Source organism: Callospermophilus lateralis, chromosome 1 (genome assembly GCF_048772815.1).
Source record: "Callospermophilus lateralis isolate mCalLat2 chromosome 1, mCalLat2.hap1, whole genome shotgun sequence".
Lineage (NCBI taxonomy): Eukaryota > Metazoa > Chordata > Mammalia > Rodentia > Sciuridae > Callospermophilus > Callospermophilus lateralis.
The window spans coordinates 169,546,126-169,563,908 of NC_135305.1; the positions used below are offsets into that span (position 1 = coordinate 169,546,126).

At 48.5% G+C, this 17,783-nt stretch overlaps 1 protein-coding gene and 1 long non-coding RNA gene across 7 annotated transcripts in view; one reads left to right on the top strand and one right to left on the bottom strand.

Moving 5' to 3' along the window:
- LOC143409206 (uncharacterized) overlaps positions 1-6,654 on the bottom strand; it is a 269,471-nt gene extending 262,817 nt beyond the window's left edge. For all 3 annotated transcript variants that reach the window (XR_013092641.1, XR_013092625.1, XR_013092628.1), the window contains exon 1: positions 6,205-6,654. This is a non-coding gene — a long non-coding RNA (uncharacterized LOC143409206). The remainder of the gene's footprint in view (positions 1-6,204) is intronic.
- Positions 3,874-17,783, top strand: part of Adamts9 (ADAM metallopeptidase with thrombospondin type 1 motif 9) — a 156,340-nt gene continuing 142,430 nt past the window's right edge. For all 4 annotated transcript variants that reach the window (XM_076868927.1, XM_076869093.1, XM_076869015.1 and 1 more), the window contains exons 1-3: positions 3,874-3,991; positions 4,560-4,960; positions 9,823-9,985. In XM_076868927.1, the coding sequence (XP_076725042.1) occupies positions 3,877-3,991; positions 4,560-4,960; positions 9,823-9,985 (679 nt within the window). In that variant the 5' untranslated portion in view covers positions 3,874-3,876. The remainder of the gene's footprint in view (positions 3,992-4,559; positions 4,961-9,822; positions 9,986-17,783) is intronic.

Below are 17,783 nucleotides of genomic sequence, written 5' to 3' on the forward strand. Positions count from 1 at the left end.
CAAAGAAAAATCATACATAGAAGAGGAAATCGAGGCAATCCTCTGGACAATTTTTGCTACCCTCTCCCCTACCAGTCCCCCCTAAAATCTAGCAAACTCTGATTAATAATTTATTCATTATTTTAAGAATTATGAAATGGGATCATATCACTGAAACAGAATTTAAATCCTCACTATCACTAGGCAAGTATTCTGGTCAAATTACTTCACTTTTTTGGGACGTCATTATCGTCACCTGTGAAACGAAATTTGACTGACATTGCTTGACTTGTGCAGAGGCTGTAAAAACTAAGCAGTGTTTATTAGCACATGGGCTGGTACTCAATAAGAACTCAATAAAAGATTACTACTTAGACAAAAGGTTTTGATCTGAATTAGCTCAAGTATCTTTCATCATTCCAAACAACTCTTTCTAAGATTCTCTAAGACTCCAAAGTCCAAGCATGGTGGCACATGCCTGTTATCCCAGTGGCTCGGGAGGCTGAGGATCTTGAGTTCAAAGCCAGTCTCAGCAACTTAGGGAGGAGCTAAACAACTCAGCAAGACCCTGTCTCTAAATAAAATATAAAAAAGGGCTGGGGATGGGGTTCAGTGGGTGAACCCCATCAGTGGTTCAGCTCATAGATTGGTATTTTTCTGTTCCATGCTAAACTCTTAGCAAGTGCTCTGGGGTTCAATCCCTTGTACTAAAACAAAACTCCTTTATAGCACAGATGCAGAGGTGCAATAATCCACCGAGGAAAGGAGGACGTGAAATGCAGAAGTCCAGGGTCTCCATCACCTCGGGTGGTCTCCAGGAGATACTTGATATCTCCTCCCCCTTCAGCTTTTGTGGATAAGACTGTGTTGTATCAGAAAAGAAGCACAGGAGATGGTTCGAGAAATCGGTTGCTACATGTAAAATTTATACCCTCTTCGGTTCTGTTCATCAGGAGTGGTTTGACTTGAAAGAGAGGGAAATCATCCAATGGAAAAATACTGAAAAGTGTTCTATTTCTGAGTAATTTGAGTAAAAGTACTATCATAGTTTTTGCTGGAATCAGCTCATAGATTGATTTCTTGATATTTTTCTGTTCCATGCTGAACCCTTAGCAAGTCCCAGGCCCTGAGGAATTTTATCACATAATGAAAGAAAGATGACATATCAGAAGTACACTTCCGTAAATTGTTTTAAACAATCAAGACTGCCAGTCCTTTAAATCACTTCTACACTGTTGATGGGATTGTCAATTAGTACCACCACTCTGGAAATCAGTATGGCCGTTCCTCAAAAGGGTAGGCATGGAACCACCTTAGGACCAGCTATCACTCCCTGGCATTTATCCTAAGGAATTAAAGCCATTATACTACAGTGACACATGGACACCATGTTTATAACAGCACAATTCACAATAGCCAAACTATGGAATCAGCCTGGGTATCTGTCCATCAACGGATGAACGGATGAAGAAAATGCGGTATATATATACAATCGAGTTTATTCAGTCATAAAGAAAAATGAAATTATGTCATTGGCAGGAAAATGAATGGAACTTAAGACCATCATATTAAGCCAAATAAGCCCAACTGAGAAGGTCAAGGGTCATATGTGAAAGCTAGAGAGGAAAAAGGAAAAGAAAGGTGGGGGCAGGGAACTCATGAAAATCAAAGGGAGATCAGTAGAAGAGAGGGACCAGGGGCTAGGAGGGGTGGACGGTTGGTGGGAGGGCTGGGGAGAGCCCAATTACATTGTTAAACTGGGTGCATTCCTAACAACAAATCTCATCATTATACAACTATAACATACCGATAAGAAATGTGGAAAGGGAAAAAAAAACTCCATCCTTAAAAATCTCAGATTGTGCATGACAGGTACTTTACCAACTTTATGTAGTATATACCCATTATGAAATTCCAGTAATACAACCACACCGTGGCCACAGTAACGGATTTGGATTAGTAACTTATTTAGGAAATTCCAATCTTGCCAAGTCATTTTCCTCTCTACCTGGACAAATGCACACAGGAATATTTCTAGAATTGTGAGTGCTTCTAGCATATTGCTCTTTGGTGCCAAATCTTTGGTTTTCAGTCCTGAGTGGTAGACTACCAAACAACAGAGAACCCTGGTTCTAGGACACTTGGGCAAACATACACACACACACACACACACACATTATATACACATTTATGTTTTAAATATATATTTAAGTATCATCTATTTATATCATATCTTTTACTGAAATTGCCATTTCCTTTCTCTTGAAATCAGCACATCCTCTCTCCCTGAGAGCTTTTGAACCACCCAGGATTAAAAGTTCTCTTCTCTTCCTTGCCCCTCCCCCCCTCACCCCCACCCCCCCTCACCCCCCGCCATTCCCACCCGCTTTGGCGTAAGTTCTGACTTTCAAATATGCATCCTCAGTCGAAGGGAGCTGAGCTGGAAGAGTCTGCTCTGAGCGGCTCCAAGCATCTCTGCCCAAAGCCAACGGAAGTGAATGAGAAATCCCTCTAGCTACTGGTACTTCCCCTAGGGATCCACAACTTCGCACTGCGTCCCTCCCTCTCTCCTCCCCTCTCTAAACCCCAGGGTAGTTAGGGGCGCCAAAGTCTCCGCCCCTTTTCGCTGCCCGGAGCCGTTCCTAACCTTTTTTGGGCTGGGGACCCACAGGAACCTACAGACCCTCTCGGGATAAGGGCAGAAGTTGGGAGAAAGCAGTTTCAAAATGTTGCGAAACTTTCCAGGGACCACGGGTTGGAAACAGGGTTCGATTTGCAGGAGTGAGAACCCTGTCTTTAAACTCTTGACTTGGGGCGATTAAATCGAGAGAGGAGCTCAGGTGCCAGATCCCGGCGCGAGTGAGCAGACGTAGGACGCCAAGGCACCCTGCGCTGGGTTACTTTCACTTATAAGAAACACCAAAAAAAAGAGGACTGGTGGAGAGAGACGGGGACAGGAGAGAGAGAGGAAAGGGGGAAATAACGGCAAATAGGGGCGCAGTGGTAAGGGGAGAAAGAGGCCAGCGGTGGGGGCACCGGAGAGAGTCTGAGTCCCGAGAGTCTCTAGGAGGACCGGGAGGTAAAGAGAAGGAAGGAGACCCGGGGTGAGGCGGGAGCGGGGGGCCTGGGGGTGGGGGGCGGTGCTGCGCGTCTGGAAAGGGAGAGAACTTTCTCTGCTCCTGCTCCCCAGGGCAGGGAGTCTCAGAAAACCATCTCAGGGAGGTGGCGCTGACCGCGATCGACCGGCCAAGCGCGGCTGGCGCCTCTGTTGTGGCCTGAGGGGTCTCTCTCTCTTTCCTCCTCCTCCTCCTCCTCCTTCTTTTCTCTCTCTCTCTCTCTCTCTCTCTCTCTCTCTCTCTCTCTCTCTCTCTCTCTCTCTCTCTCTGGCTGCAAGTCGCGCACGGGCCGAGGAGGGGACACGGTCTGGAAGGAGGCGGGCCGCGCTCGCCTGGCTTCCTCCTCCCCTCTGCTCCTCCTAGAGGCGTGCACGGGGGTATTTGAGCGGCGGAGGACCCGGCCCCCGCCCCCGGCCCCCATTCAAGAAGCCGCTCGGCTATCCGCGCCAGCACAGGGCGCCTAGCGCCTCGGAGCGCACGTTCCGCGCCCGCTCGCTGGACATTATGCGGCCGAGCAGCCGAGCCCCAGTCCTCCTCCTCCTTCTCCTGCTCCTCCGGCTCCTCCTGCGGCCCGAGCGGCTCAGCTCTCGGCAGGCGGCAGCGTTGCTCAGCCGAGCGCAGACGGGACCCTCACCGCACGACCTCAGCGACTCCTAAAGTCAAAAGTTGGCGGCCGCGCCGGGCTCCGCGCGCTCTCCACGGCTGCTGCCTCGCGTCGCCGCCGCAGCCTAGGCGGGCAGGAGGGAGGGGGTGGGGGCAGGGGGGAGGGGTGGGGAGCACCATGCAGTTTGTATCCTGGGCCACACTGCTAACGCTCCTGGTGCGGGACCTGGCCGAGATGGGGAGCCCAGACGCCGCGGCGGCCGTGCGCAAGGACAGGCTGCACCCGAGGCAAGGTAAACGAGGCTCTGGCCCCTGGGACCCCCTTTGGCCTGGTCGCCGCTTCCCTGAACTCGCTCCCGGGCGGGGGCACCCCGCAGCGGAGGCCTCTCCTTTTCCTAGAAAGAATTACCTCCCGCTTTGGAACCTCTCCTTCTTTGGGTCATCCCCCAGCCAATTGTTAGGGACACACTTTAATTTAGTTACCCCCCCCCTTGCTTCTAGCCTGATCTTTCACCTTCCCTAACCCACGCCTCAAATTAAAGTTACTAAGTAACTGGGGCCACCAGATAGCGCACGTTTTATTTTATTCAAGGCATTCATCAAAGATCTGAAATTATCTTATGTATCTTGACTCGTTCATTGTCTGACTTCCAGTGGTTGTATCCTCTGCGCCCAGCATTGCTCTTGACTATTACTGTTACATAGAAGGTGCTCAGCAAATATTTGCCCAATGATAAAGGGTGAACGGGTCGAGTCAAATGGTCTAGAAAATAAGTCCGGACAAAGTCCCCATCTTCGTTTTAAAATGAAAACTTGGGGGAAATGAACTATTGGCTCATATACCTCTGCTTCTCTTTGCAGTAAAATTATTAGAGACCCTGAGCGAATACGAAATCGCCTCTCCCATCCGAGTGAACGCTCTCGGAGAACCCTTTCCAGCGAACGTGCACTTCAAAAGAAGGCGACGGAGCATTAACTCTGCCTCTGACCCCTGGCCTGCCTTCGCCTCCTCCTCTTCCTCCTCTACCTCCTCCCAGGCGCATTACCGCCTCTCCGCCTTCGGCCAGCAGTTTCTATTTAATCTCACCGCCCATGCCGGATTTATCGCTCCACAGTTCACTGTCACCCTCCTCGGGGCGCCCGGGGTGAACCAGACCCAGTTTTATTCCGAAGAGGAAGCAGAACTCAAGCACTGTTTCTACAAAGGCCATGTCAATACCAAGCCCGAGCACGCGGCGGTCATCAGTCTCTGCTCGGGAATGGTAAGTGGGCGCGTGCCCCCTGCCCTGCCCTCCCGCCTCGTCGCCTGCTTCTTTAAGACTTAATTGCTCTCCAGGCCCGGAGACGCTCCCTGCACCGAGTCTCCACTCTGGCCTTCAATATCAGCCAGAAACTCGTCTGGGTCCCTGGGGCCTGGGGGCTGCTAGCTCTGCGTGCACGTACACTCCCAAGGATCGCACGCACCCGCCCCGAGAGGCTGGTGGATGTTTAGGGGGCTTTCTGGGGACCAGAGTCGGCTCAGCTGTGCGTTGCCCAACGCTGCTGCAGGGCGGCCTGGAAGTCGGTTTCCAAACTCGAAGAAAGTTGCTGGAGTTGTGGTTTGTTGCAACCAACTTGGCTGCCCGCGAGCGGAGCAGCTGAGCGCAGGGCGGACCCGACTCCTCATTGGCGCGTCCTGGGTCGGGATTGTGGATTGACAATTCCCAGCCACGGGTACTGGGAATTCCTTCTCAGTGTTTGGGGGACTGAGGCGAGTAATCTGGATTCTCAGCCTTCTCCCGGGACCTTTTATCAAGCGCAAAGAATCCTAAAACTGAACCGGAATGACAGGGAGCAGGTCGCGTCCCAGGAACGGAAGGGCGGGCCAAAGGCTCTGAGGGCGGGGGAGAGGGCGGAGCCTGCTTCCAACTCTGCGATTTAGGGTGGAAGCCGTGAGTGGGGGTGCAGCGCAGTCCGACTCTGCACCCTGCTGGCGGGGTGGCCCAAGACGCAGGAATTATTGGGACAGAGCTTAGAGAGACTGCCCGGACGTGATTTTGGTTCTTCTGGAACCCGTGGTGGTTCCCTGGGAGTGTAGGCAGAAGGGATCCTCGGGGCAGGTTTCCCTAGGGTAGGCTGGACGGGGCTACCACCTCCCGGAGCTGCCAGATACGCACTTGGCAGGGGATCCAAGTTTGTACCCGGCCCCCCTGGCTTTCCGACCCCCACCCCCCAGCCCATTACCCTCCACTAGGTCTATAGGGCATCCTCTCCCTCTTCCCACGCATCCGAGGACCCGATGTACGCTTCTGGCCCCAGCCAGAATGATCCTTGACTTTCCTAAGCGACGTGCGTTCCTGCCACGCGCGTATGACGCAGAAACTTTCCCGGGCAGGCTCGCCTAGCTCACGGCGTGGCGTCGTACGCTCCTTTGGGTATTAAACCTGCGTCTATGATGTGTCTACTCTCACCCAGAGCACCCACACTCCCCCCACCATCTTTTCTAAGTGGGGGCTTAAGTACTCACCCAGGGCGCTCGGCAGCCCCGTTGCGCGCTGCGGTCTTGGGTCTTAAGCTCCAGATCTGGACGTCGCATCCTCCTCCTCACGAGGGAAGGCTTTCGAGGGAGCGGGTAAACCAGCTTGAAGACGGGGAGGGAGGAGGTCTAGCCCGCTGGGATGTGGGGAAGGGGCTGAACCCCTGCTCACCCCAGCTAAACGCCGGGGATCTCTGCGCCCGAAGCGCGTCCTGGAGATTGGGGGTAGGCGGAGACCGCAGTGTGGCTGGGCAGCGGGGGAGGGGTGCTGTGGTGAGTGAGTCATCGCTGCCCCGAGACCTAGGGCCTGGACGGTGGGATCCCTCGGGTCTTTAGCAGGTGATGGCTTAGGTGGGCGCGAAGTCCGGCGTCTGACCGAGCGAGCCTCAGCGCCCCGGGTTTCAAGGTAGTACCCTCCAATCCCTGGTTCCTGCGACTCGAGCTGCGTGTGCACGTCAAGTTTGTAAACACTCCTCACTCCTCCTCTCTCCCCGCCTCCGCCCCCCGCTGAAGCCCGGTGGCCCCAGCACTGGTTTGAATGTTTTGCTGCGCAGAACCTTCATTTCCATTGGTAGTTTTAGGTGGTAACACGTGGTCTTTGGGGGGAACTGAGAACCGAAGCCACTCCCTGGGCAATGGCCCTCATATTCATATTGTGTTTGATTTGTCATCTGCCTGGGGAAAAGAGTCTGCATGGATCTTAAAGATAGGTGCTCTCTGTACCTCCAGCCTTAATCTAGCTCCAGCGCCCTGCCCCTTTGTGTTCCTTCTGCAATTTTTATTTCCTCCTGAGATTTCTCCTTACCGTTTTTTTGGAGCCTTGGAATTAGGATGTTCCACATGTTTTGCCCAGGAAATCTTCCACTCCTTGGAGTGGCGGGGCCACCTGCATGTCAGTTATCCGTTCCCCAGAGTTCCAGCTCAGGTGTTTTGCTTACTTCTGAATATCCCTACCTCTCTTCTATTTTCCTTCTCTCCCCCCCCCCCTCGCTTCCCCCTCCCCCATCCCAGGCTCTCATTAGGACTGTTATCTAAGACAAACTTCCATAGGCTCTTGTCTTCCAGTCTTTTCTCTAAATCCCTGTCCCCCCTCCACATACACACCACCATCAGATGAATGATGACTGAGCACAAGCACTCATCACCACTCTGCCCAGGTACTTTACGTAGCCCCCCATGGTCTAGTGAACAACCATAGACTCCTTCATTGAACAGTTAAGACCTTTTACATTACATTTGCTCACACCACAGCCATCTCACACTCAAGTTTTTCTCCTGAAATCCTATATTTCAGGCAATCTGCTTTATTCCCTCTGAATCACTTCATACAGCTTCCCATGCTCCAAACACACTCTTCTTAAAGCATCAAGTATGTCCCCTTCCCAGGGAGACCTTCCCATAGCCCTGCAGACAGATAGCATCTCTCCGGTCCACTTAGCTGTCTCTCTGTTGTGATGCTTGCTGCATTCTTTCCTGCGTTGAAGTTCCCAGGTGCACAGATTCTGTTCCTTCGTCCTTAGTAGCCAGGTCACCATCAATTCTTCTCTGGCATTGGATCCTTGAATCCTGGGCAATGGCCATCATATTCATATTGCATTTGATTTGTCATCTGCCTCGTTTGGGGAAGAGTCTGCATGGATCTTAAAGATAGGTGTACTTAATATGGACATTTGAATAAAAAACCCCCTTAACCAAGAAAAGGTAACTAGGGCCGAGCAGCTATTTGTGAATGAATGGCAAAATCAGTTTTGGTGCCATATTATTATTGTGGTGCATGGAGCCGTTATCCTGGCACCATAATAAGCACTTTACTATATGCATTGTTTTACCCAGAGCCTCATGAGGGCAGTGCTCCAAAAACCCATTTTACTATTAAGGACATTGAGGCTTTGACCTGGAGTCTTGCCTGAGGCCTCCCAGCTGGTCAGTGGCAGTTGGACCCACTCTGGTCTTTCTGCTCAGTGCTGTGAGCTATGAGTCAGAGACTCCATCTGCGCTCTTACGGGAACTTCAGGATTTTTTTTTTTTTATAGAAAAGGCACCTATTTTAGTTGGAATCCTCAGTTCTCGACTTGTCTGGCTGCTTCTTCACCACTGGAGGGGAACTCTGAACAGATCACACCCTTACTGTGCCCTGGTTTCGCCATTGACCAACCGCAGGTGGCCCAACCACATGCATTCCCAAGCTTTTCTTCAGTATTCCTGTCTCTGGTAGATTTCTCGTGTTTGGTGGATCTACCTGATTTGTGCTCAGAGAGCCCCGGAGTTATATGTTAATTTCAGAGAGAGGTTCCCGGGTGAAAGGAAATGTGTTCAAAAGCCTCCTCTGGTAACCAGCCACTCTGTCTCTTTGATGACAATAGAGCTGTTTCTTAAACAAGTCCTTAAACAAGTCCTCCTGAATCATGTGGAAAACTGTCTTAAGAATACAAATTCTGGCCGGGTGCAGGGGCCCACACCTGTCATCCCAGTGGCTCTGAAGGGAAGAATGAGGCAGGAGGATCACAAGTTCAAGGCCAACCTCAGCAACTTAGCGAGGCCCTAAGCAACTCAGTGAGACCCTGTCTCTAAATAAAATACCAAATAGGGCTGGGGATGTGGCTCAGTGGTTAAGCACCCCTGGGTTCAATTCCCAGTATCAAAAAACAGAACTTCTGGGGCAATTTTGATATTACCTGGTTTGGGGCCTGGTGCTTCTCACCTGTTATCATTTTTAAGAATACCCTGGGGAACTAACTTAAAATCTGATTCCAGGAGCCCACCCAGAGATTCTGATGCAGTGGATCAGGTTTGGGTTGGTGTATAATCATTTGCATTTCTAACAAGCTCTGCATGTGGCAGATGCTGGCCTTTGGGGACAGTCATTTCTCTTGTGCCCAGGAAGGGCAGAAGCCTGCTGATTATTTTCTGGTGTGGGAAACAGGACGGCGGAGAAAGAGAAGAGTTTGATTTCTTCTCTTAGACACCGCCCACTGGCACGACATGGAGTATTGGTTGGAGTCTGGTTTGGGTGGTGGGAGCTTGAGGTATCATGGACGGTTGGCAAAACTAGTTAGGACTAGAAAGAGTGGCCTTTCTCAAGATGCTTAGCATGGTTGGTAGGAGCCCTGGTGGATCCTGCCATACCAGAAACCACTAATGAGTTCTAAGCCCTTCTAAGGTGTCAGGCACTTTATTTGCATTCTCTCATTTAATCTGCACAATGGTCCTTGACAGAAAGCATCTTTATCTCCACCTGACAAACAGTAAGCTCCATCTCAGTGCAGTTAAAAAACTCACCTGCCCAGTGTGGTGGCACACACCTGTCATCCCATCAGCTCGGGAGGCTGAGGCAGGAGGATCACGAGTTCAAAGCCAGCCTCAGCAACTCACTGAGGTCCTGAACAACTCCGTGAGACCCAGTCTCTAAATAAAATGTACAAAAGAGTTGGGGATGGGGCTCAGTGGTTAAGCATCCCTGGGTTCAATCTCTGAAAAGAAGGTACCAAGATGGCAGAGGAAAGGGGTTGAATAGAATGAGCCTGTCTCTATTTGGGATTGTTCTGTTTTGTTTTGTTTTCCCTTCCATTGGCTAAATTCTGCTAAATCAACTTCTCTCTTCATTTGCAGCTGGGCACATTTCGGTTCCATGATGGGGATTATTTTATTGAACCGATATTGTCCTTGGACGAACAACACGATGAAGAGGAGCAAAACAAGCCCCACATTATTTATAGGCGTAGCAGCCCCCAGAGGGAGCCCTCTCCAGGAAGTCATACGTGTGACACCTCAGGTATTTGCTTCTTGTTTAAGTGGAGATGCCAACTCTGTGAGATGGGTTCATTAGCCAGACTTCTTCAGAGATGTAGCTCTTTTGCAGTTTGCAAGGCACTACTGTATCGTTGTCTTTTGTTCAGTCCTCCAGTGAGGTAGGTATACCCTCGGCCCCATATAGATATGGAAACTTCAGAGAGGTTTAGTGACATTTCAAAGGTTGCACAGCTGAAACTTGGCAAAGTGAGGATTCAAACGCATGAAGTGGTGATTCCAATTCCTGTGTGGGCAGAGCTTTGTCTTCTGTTGCAAGTTGCTAATTTTTAGGGCTCAGCTTTAGTAGTTTTTTGAAGCTGTGACAGTGATATACCCCATCAGCAATTGCTTGTATTTTCTTGGTGTGTTCTAGTGACTTTGTTTTTCTGGGCTTCTTCCTGTGTAGGGTTACAACAATTGCCTTACAAATGGAATTTGCAAAATCTTCTGTTTTATTTGAAATTTTCCTACCAACTTCACTTTTGCTAATGTCCTGTGGTTTCAGGAAATAAAGGAGTGGGCCTGTACCCACTACTAGATCTCTTTCCATTCTGACCAGATTGTCACAGGCTGCTTACTGATCTGTTTGGCCACTGTCAGGGATCTGTCATTGCAGACACCTTGGAAAGCTGATGCTGGTCCCTGTTCTTCCATCTACAGTCCTACAACAACCCGCCATGGTCTCCTGAGCCTGGTTGCTTTCTACTTAATGATAGCTTATCATTAAAATCATCCCTCAAATGGGTGGGCTCAGTGGCCCACTCCTGTCATCCCAGCAGCTCGGGAGGCTGAGGCAGGAGGATCGTGAGTTCAAAGCCAGCCTCAGCCACTTAGCGAGATTCTAAGTAACATAAAAAGAGCCTGTTTCAAAATAAAACATAAAAAGGAGCTGGAGATGGGGCTCAGTGGTTGAGCGCCCCTGGGTTCAATCCCTGGTATAAAAAAAAAAAAAAAAACTAAATTATATCAACAAATTAACCAGCTCTTCAGTGTCTTCATAGTATGTGCAAACAACAAAACCTTCCAGATCAACAGGGAGTTCTTTAAATGCTTCTCACATGATTGCTTGCTTCATCTTGCGTGTGGATCAGGTTGTCCCCTGGTGATAGTATCTGGTGTCCTCTTCCCTCTTGGAAGTGCTATTTCTAAAGTGAACCCTTTAATTAAAGATAGCATCAACCGATGACTAAGAGGGCAGCATCCTAGGTCTCGTGGCTTCACTGTGTTCAGCTCTGTGTTCTGACCTGCAAGCCCGGATGAGTGTCACTGAAGTCCTCTGTCACACTCGCTCAAGATGAGCTGGGATTGGGAGGACATACCCATAGACAGCAGGCCCGGGAGCTTGGGTAGCATCAAGACTGCCACCACCAGCAAGGCATTTGTCACCATTTATTTATTTATTTATTTGCCTGTACTGCAAGTATATTATTTATACTGTTTCATTCATCTTTTTTTTTTTTTTTTTTTGGTACAGGGAATTGAACTCAGGGGCACTCGACCACCGAGCCACATCCCCAGCCCTATTTTGTATTTTATTTAGAGACAGGGTCTCCCTGAGTTGCTTAGGGCCTCCCTAAGTTGCTGAGTCTGGCTTTGAACTCCCGATCCTCCTGCCTCAGCCTCCCAAGCTGCTGGCACTACAGGCGTGCGCCACTGCACCGGGGCTGTTTCATTCTTCTTTATCACAAATTTATGAGATAAGTGCCATTCTGATTTCAGTTGTATCTGGGAAAGAAGCTGAGGCTTAGAGCAATGAAGTATCCTCGTCAAGATCTTACACCTAGTCCTCAGTAAGAGTTTCATGATCTTCTTACTCCAAGAGCCATCTTGTCCGTGTAGGTGACTGGTGGAAAAGGGAAGTTGGCTGGGGAGAGAACGTCTCAGTGTTGACATTCCAGAAAATACTCAAGGTTCATTTTTCTAAACCAACTATCCAAGTTAGGGGACATTTGATTTTCTGAGAGGACAAGTCATTGTCAGGTCATGTTAAAAACACAAAGAAGAAGGAATTTTAGGAGTAAAGATTGAGCCAGGCTCAGTGTCTCACGCCTGTGATCCCAGCAGCTCGGGAGGCTGAGGCAGGAGGATCAGGAGTTCAAAGACAGCCTCAGCAAAAGCGAGGCCCTAAGCAACTCAGTGAGACCCTGTCTCTAAATAAAATATAAAATAGGGCTGGGGAAGGGGCTCAGTGGTCAAGTGCCCCTGAGTTCAATCCCAGTACCAAAACAAAAAAGTAAAGATTGAGAACTATCAATGGAAGACGCCTTATTTTTTCCACAAAACCTTATTTGTGTTATAATCATTACTGACATCTGGGCTGTATGTAACACCTTCCAAGTCACAAATGCTGATGTTTTAAAATATATTTAAAAAAAACTTTTCAGTTGTAGATGGGCACAATCCCCCTTATTTTATATGTTTATTTTTATGCAGCATTGAGATCAACCCCAGTGCCTCCCCAGTGCTAGGCAAGTGCTCTGCCACTGAGCCACCACTCAGTCCCCGATGCTGCTGTTGGGTTTCCTTGCCAGTGACCAATATGGTGTGCCCTTCCTTCACCCCCTGAGATGGATCAGGAGCCCAGCAGTTTCGACTGGCTCTTCCAAAGATTGCTGCGGGACTCTGCCACTCTGGTTTCTCTCTTCCAGCTGCTTCTGCACCCCTTCTTTGAATTCAGATGCAGGCGGCTCAGAACAGAGGCTCAGAACAGGTGGAAGGCACTTTGAACTGTGGCACAATCCACAAGCACCATTAGAGGGACGGCTCAGCAGGTCATGGAAATCTCCGACACCAGGTAGCCCTCGTCTAGGGAGTGAAAGGAGATTGGGGGTGGGCATGGTCCCTCTTGCCAGAGAGGACAAGGGCCGCCTCCCAAGGCCAGTCATGCAGCTTCAGCCATGTGTCCTCCCCTCCCAAGAGCAGGGACACAAATGCAGATTCTTAACAAACGTATCTTACAGGAAAATGGATGGAACTAGAATCAGAGGCTTTCCTGCCTCTTCCAAGTGATTCCGACTAGAGCTCAGTGGGTGTGTCTCTGCTGAAGTTGGCTATAGGGCTGTGATCTCTGTCTCCTGCTGGACTTGACCTTGTGTGTTGATGCCTTCTTTTATAGGATAATACAGTATTTGCGATGGGGGAAACCTTAGCAGTCAGGTCTAATCCAATTCTCTAGTTGTAGACAGTGTAGGAAACTGAGGCTCTGCTGTGGGGTCCCTCTCTCATTTCCATCAGTGATCCTACCTAGGGACCATGTGGCAGAACTGTCTCTGGCCCAAGTCTTGGGACTGGTGCCCCAGAGTCCTCTGCTGAGCTAGTTGTCACCCTGGAGTTGCTGGATTCTGGGGATCTGAGCCAGGCAAGGCCTCTGGCCTAACCCAGATTAGAGGTTGGTGGGAACAGGTCAGAAAAGGTTTAAGGGACTTGCAGGTGGCAGGGTTGAGAGTGCTTTCCGCCTGCTTGTTTCCTCTGTACCCAGCGCAGCTTGTTGACATCCTGTTTCTCGAAAGCGAAAGTGTCTCTTGGCCCAGTGGCTCCCTTTCCAGATCATCTCTGCTATCATGAGCTGTCTGGGTGTACCTTGGGCCACTTGGGTGTGACCACATTTCTTTATCTTTGCATCCTGTTGATAAGTTCCTTGGGTCCAGCACGAGGGGCAAGGGATCAGTTTCCTATGCCAGGCCCTTGGACTGCAGTGTCCCTCCACAGTGTGTCTTCATCAGGTCCACTGAGCTGGCCAGCCTGCCCGCCCCAGGCTGCAGGGGACCAGTGACAGGCTGGTGGGAGCCCAGGGGAGAGGAGGTGGCTTTGGTAAGCCCCCTCCTGCTGCCGGTTCACTGCTGGCCTCCAGGTGAAATCCCCAGTTCTGTCTCTGACCCTGAACTTTCCCCAGGTGGTTTAGGAGTTGTTCTAGTTGGTGACCCTCACGGGCTCCCTGGTAGATGTGGGAGAGGGAGGCGGCCCTGGAAGGTCCCCCTGTTGGCTTGGGCTTGTAGGACAGTGTTTTTCTGTTACTAAAATTCCTCTTGCATCTTCCCATCTCAGCAAGGCCAGCTCTCTTTGGGTCTTGTGGGATGTGCCCCGTGGCCTGCCAGTGCTGTTTCTAAGAGAGCGTTGGACAGTTATGTCCAAGAAGTTATGAATGATGCCCAGTACCAGGCTCTTTTTTTTTTTTTAATAATTTTCTATTTGTTCTTTTTAGCTATACATGACACTAGGGTGTATCTTGACCTGTCACACATACATGGCATAGCTTCCCATTCTTGTGGTTGGACATGAGGTGGAGTTTCCCTGGTCCTGTGTTCATATATAATCATAGGAAAGTTCTGTCCCATTCACTCCATTGTCTTTCCCATTCCCATTCCCCCACTTCCCTTCATTCCCCTTTGTCTTATCCAAAGTACTTCTATTCTTCCATCTTCCCTCCCTTATTGTGTGTTAGTTACCACACATCAGAGAGAACACTCAGCCTTTGGTTTTGGGGGATTGGCTTATTTCACTTAGCATGATAAACTCCAGTTCCATCCATTTACACGCAAATGCCATAAGTTTATTATTCTCATAGTTGAGCAATATTCCATTGTGCCAATACCATACTTTTATAGCAAGAGAACAGAAACAACCCTGGTACCCCTGAGGAGAGGCATAGATCAATAAATTATAGTGTGGGCAGATGATGGATTTCTCTGCAGCCATGAAAAATGATGGCATAGATTTGTTAACAAACATGGATGTACACATTAAGTGAACAAGCAGGTGATGAACTAGTATGTATAATATGTCACTTTTTAAGAATGTTAAGATTTACCAGGTGTGGTGGCACACACCTGTAATTCCAGTGGCTTGGGAGGCTGAGGCAGGAGGATCACACAATCAGGGTCATCTCAGCCACTTAGTAAGGTCCTAAGGAACTCAGCAAGACTCTGTCTCTAAATAAAATATTTTAAAAAGGGCTACGCTGGGATGTGGCTCAATGGTTAAGCACCCTGGATTTACTCACTGGTATCACCCCCCAAAATTAAGATATTTATGTGTGCACCTGCAAGCAAAGGCATAAAAATATTGGCAGTGATTATTTCTTGTTGCCAAGAACATAGGCAATTTTTACTTTTTACTTTTTCTTTTTTTTTTTTTTTTTTTGGTACTGAAAATTGAACCCAGGGGTGCTTAACCACTGAGCCCCATTCCCAGCCCTTTTTTTTGTATTTTATTTAGAGACAGGGTCTCACTGAGTTGCACAGGGCCTTGCTTTTGATGAAGCTGGCTTTGAACTCACAGTCCTCTTGCCTCAGCCTCCTGAGCTGCTGGACAACTCTTTCCAACTTCAGTTTTCAGAGCATCTTCTTGGACTTCCCATCTAGCTTCCCATCCCTAAATGACCTATGGATGGCCAACTTTCATTGAGCAGGTATCATGTAGCTGGCCCTATTCCAAGAGCTTTCTGAGCTGTAGATGCCCTAATTCTTCCCTTGGCTCCATTTTGCAGATGGGGAATCTGAGACTCAGAGAGGTCCATACTGTTGACTCATCCAAGGTCACACATCTCATTCATACACCATTGTTAGAGGATTTTTCTGGTCTGTCCCTTTCTGGCTCCGACTGCATTCATCTGAGTTCCTTCTGCTGGCAGGACTTTTTAAGTGCCTGCCTGGAATTTGATTTGGCTTCAGGAGGGTTGCTGGTACTTGAAATTCCCACCAAGACTCTAATGCCTCTTAGTGTCTCCCTCAGGCCCCTGTTGGAGTGTCTAGCGGTTATCCATTAACCTCCTGGATCCCACTAATGATTAGATTAGCTGCTGGGCCAGTTGGGCCCAGATGGAGTGAGAGACAGAACTCAGCAGCCTCATGAGGCAAGGGGGAGGGGTTATGTAAATGACTCTGTGGCAGTGGCAGTCCCAGGGGGAACCCTGCTGCTTCCCAGTTGGTACCCAATTTCTGCAGCCCCAGTTCCTTTGCCTCAGGCTTTACACCCTATGAAGGACCAGGTGCCGGCGCCCTGGAAGCCCCCTGGGATCCCTGCACTTACTCCAGAAGCCCCTCCCAAGGCAGAAAATGCTCAGGTTATTCCCGGATGAGAAACTGAACTTGACCGCAGCTTGGAAACCAGGAAACAGTGGATGTGGCGACCCAGAACTGAGCCTAAAGTTTAAGCGATAGTTGGATCTGTTTGGTGTTTCTTGTTCATTTACCCCTGTTTCAACCGTATCAGTGTTTTATGATTTTTTTTAAATTTTATAATTTTTGTAATTTTATAATTTAAAAAAATATTCTTCTATAACTTTATGTCTAATAAAAAGACAATATAAGCAGTGACCTCTGGAACCCATCCTAAGTTATTATAACAGATTTTTTTAAGCAACTAAATTCTCAAGTTTAATTTTATCAGCTTGATCTTTACAGCATTTATATAAAAACATTGCTTTCCTATTTTTCTTTAACAAACATTGGTAATAACAGTACCATTTTCCAAAAAAATATATTTCAAGGATAATGAAACAGAAACTTGTAATATAGGAACAATTTCTCCTTTCATTTGTTCTCATTTATGAATGTAACTTTTCCTTTCATCTTGTTTTTATGAAAACATTTGATTATGAATGTCTTCTTTGCACAAGCAAAGTAGAGGCCAGAGTTAAATGAATCACCCTAAACACGTCATCCACATTTAACAATGACTAAGATATTTTCACATTTGCCTTCTTTTATTTTCTGGAATATTTATTTATTTTTAGTACCATTTTATTTAGTTATCTAGTTGTTTATTTTTTGGGTAGAAGGGATTGAACTCAGTGGTACTTTACTACTGAGCCATATCCCCAGTCTTTTTTAAGACAGTTGCTTAGGGCCTCGATAAGTTGCTGAGGCTGGCCTTGAACTTGTGATCCTCCTGCCTCAGCCTCCTGAGCTGCTAAGATTACAGGTGTGTGTCATCTTCTGGAATATTTTAAAGCAAACCCAAATATCATCTCTAAAATATCTCTAAATATCCCAATACAGGTCGTTTAATACGTAACTGAAGTATGATTTCTCACCATGAGCAAAATTAACAGTTTCTCCATATCAAAAACAGTCTCTCTATTAAAGTTTTCCTCATTTTCCCCCAGATAACTTCCTGGCAGCCTGTTGATTAGAGGGTAATCTAAATGAGGTCTTTATGTTGCATTGGGTTGTCATCTCCTAAGTTGCTTTTTGCTTCATTGTTATTGTTACTATTGTTCAAATTGACATTTTCCTTCTAGTTTTAGGCTTGGGAGATTTTTTTTCTTTTGGGGGGATACCGGGTTTTGAACCCAGGGGCACTCAACCACTGAGTCATATCCCCAGCCCTGTCTTGTATTTTATTTAGTGACAGGGTCTCTCTAAATTGCGGAGGCTAACTTGAAACTTTCCATCCTTCTGCCTTAGCCTCTGAGATTATGGCCCACCCACTGTACCTGGCTCTCATCTGTGTTTTGAAACCCTGAAGAACCAGTTCTCAGTTGGAAACTTCAGGCAGTCGGCTTGGCCTAGAGACTGAGGCTCTTTGATGTTGGATGGACTCTCTGGTTCCCTCCCTGGAGCGTTTTCTCCCGGGTTCTGGATCCAGAGACAGCCAGAGGGTGCCTGCTTCAACAGCCACCCAGTCTCAGGGCCTCTTCTGTCTCCTACCCATCAGATCCTGGGAGTCCTGATTGCTTTGCTTCAGAAACCCAGCCGGTGGGAGGAAAAGGATAAAGCAGATACTTGCTAATTTGTTGCCTTCTGGGCAGTCACTGGAAACCTGCTGAGCAGCACATCCAT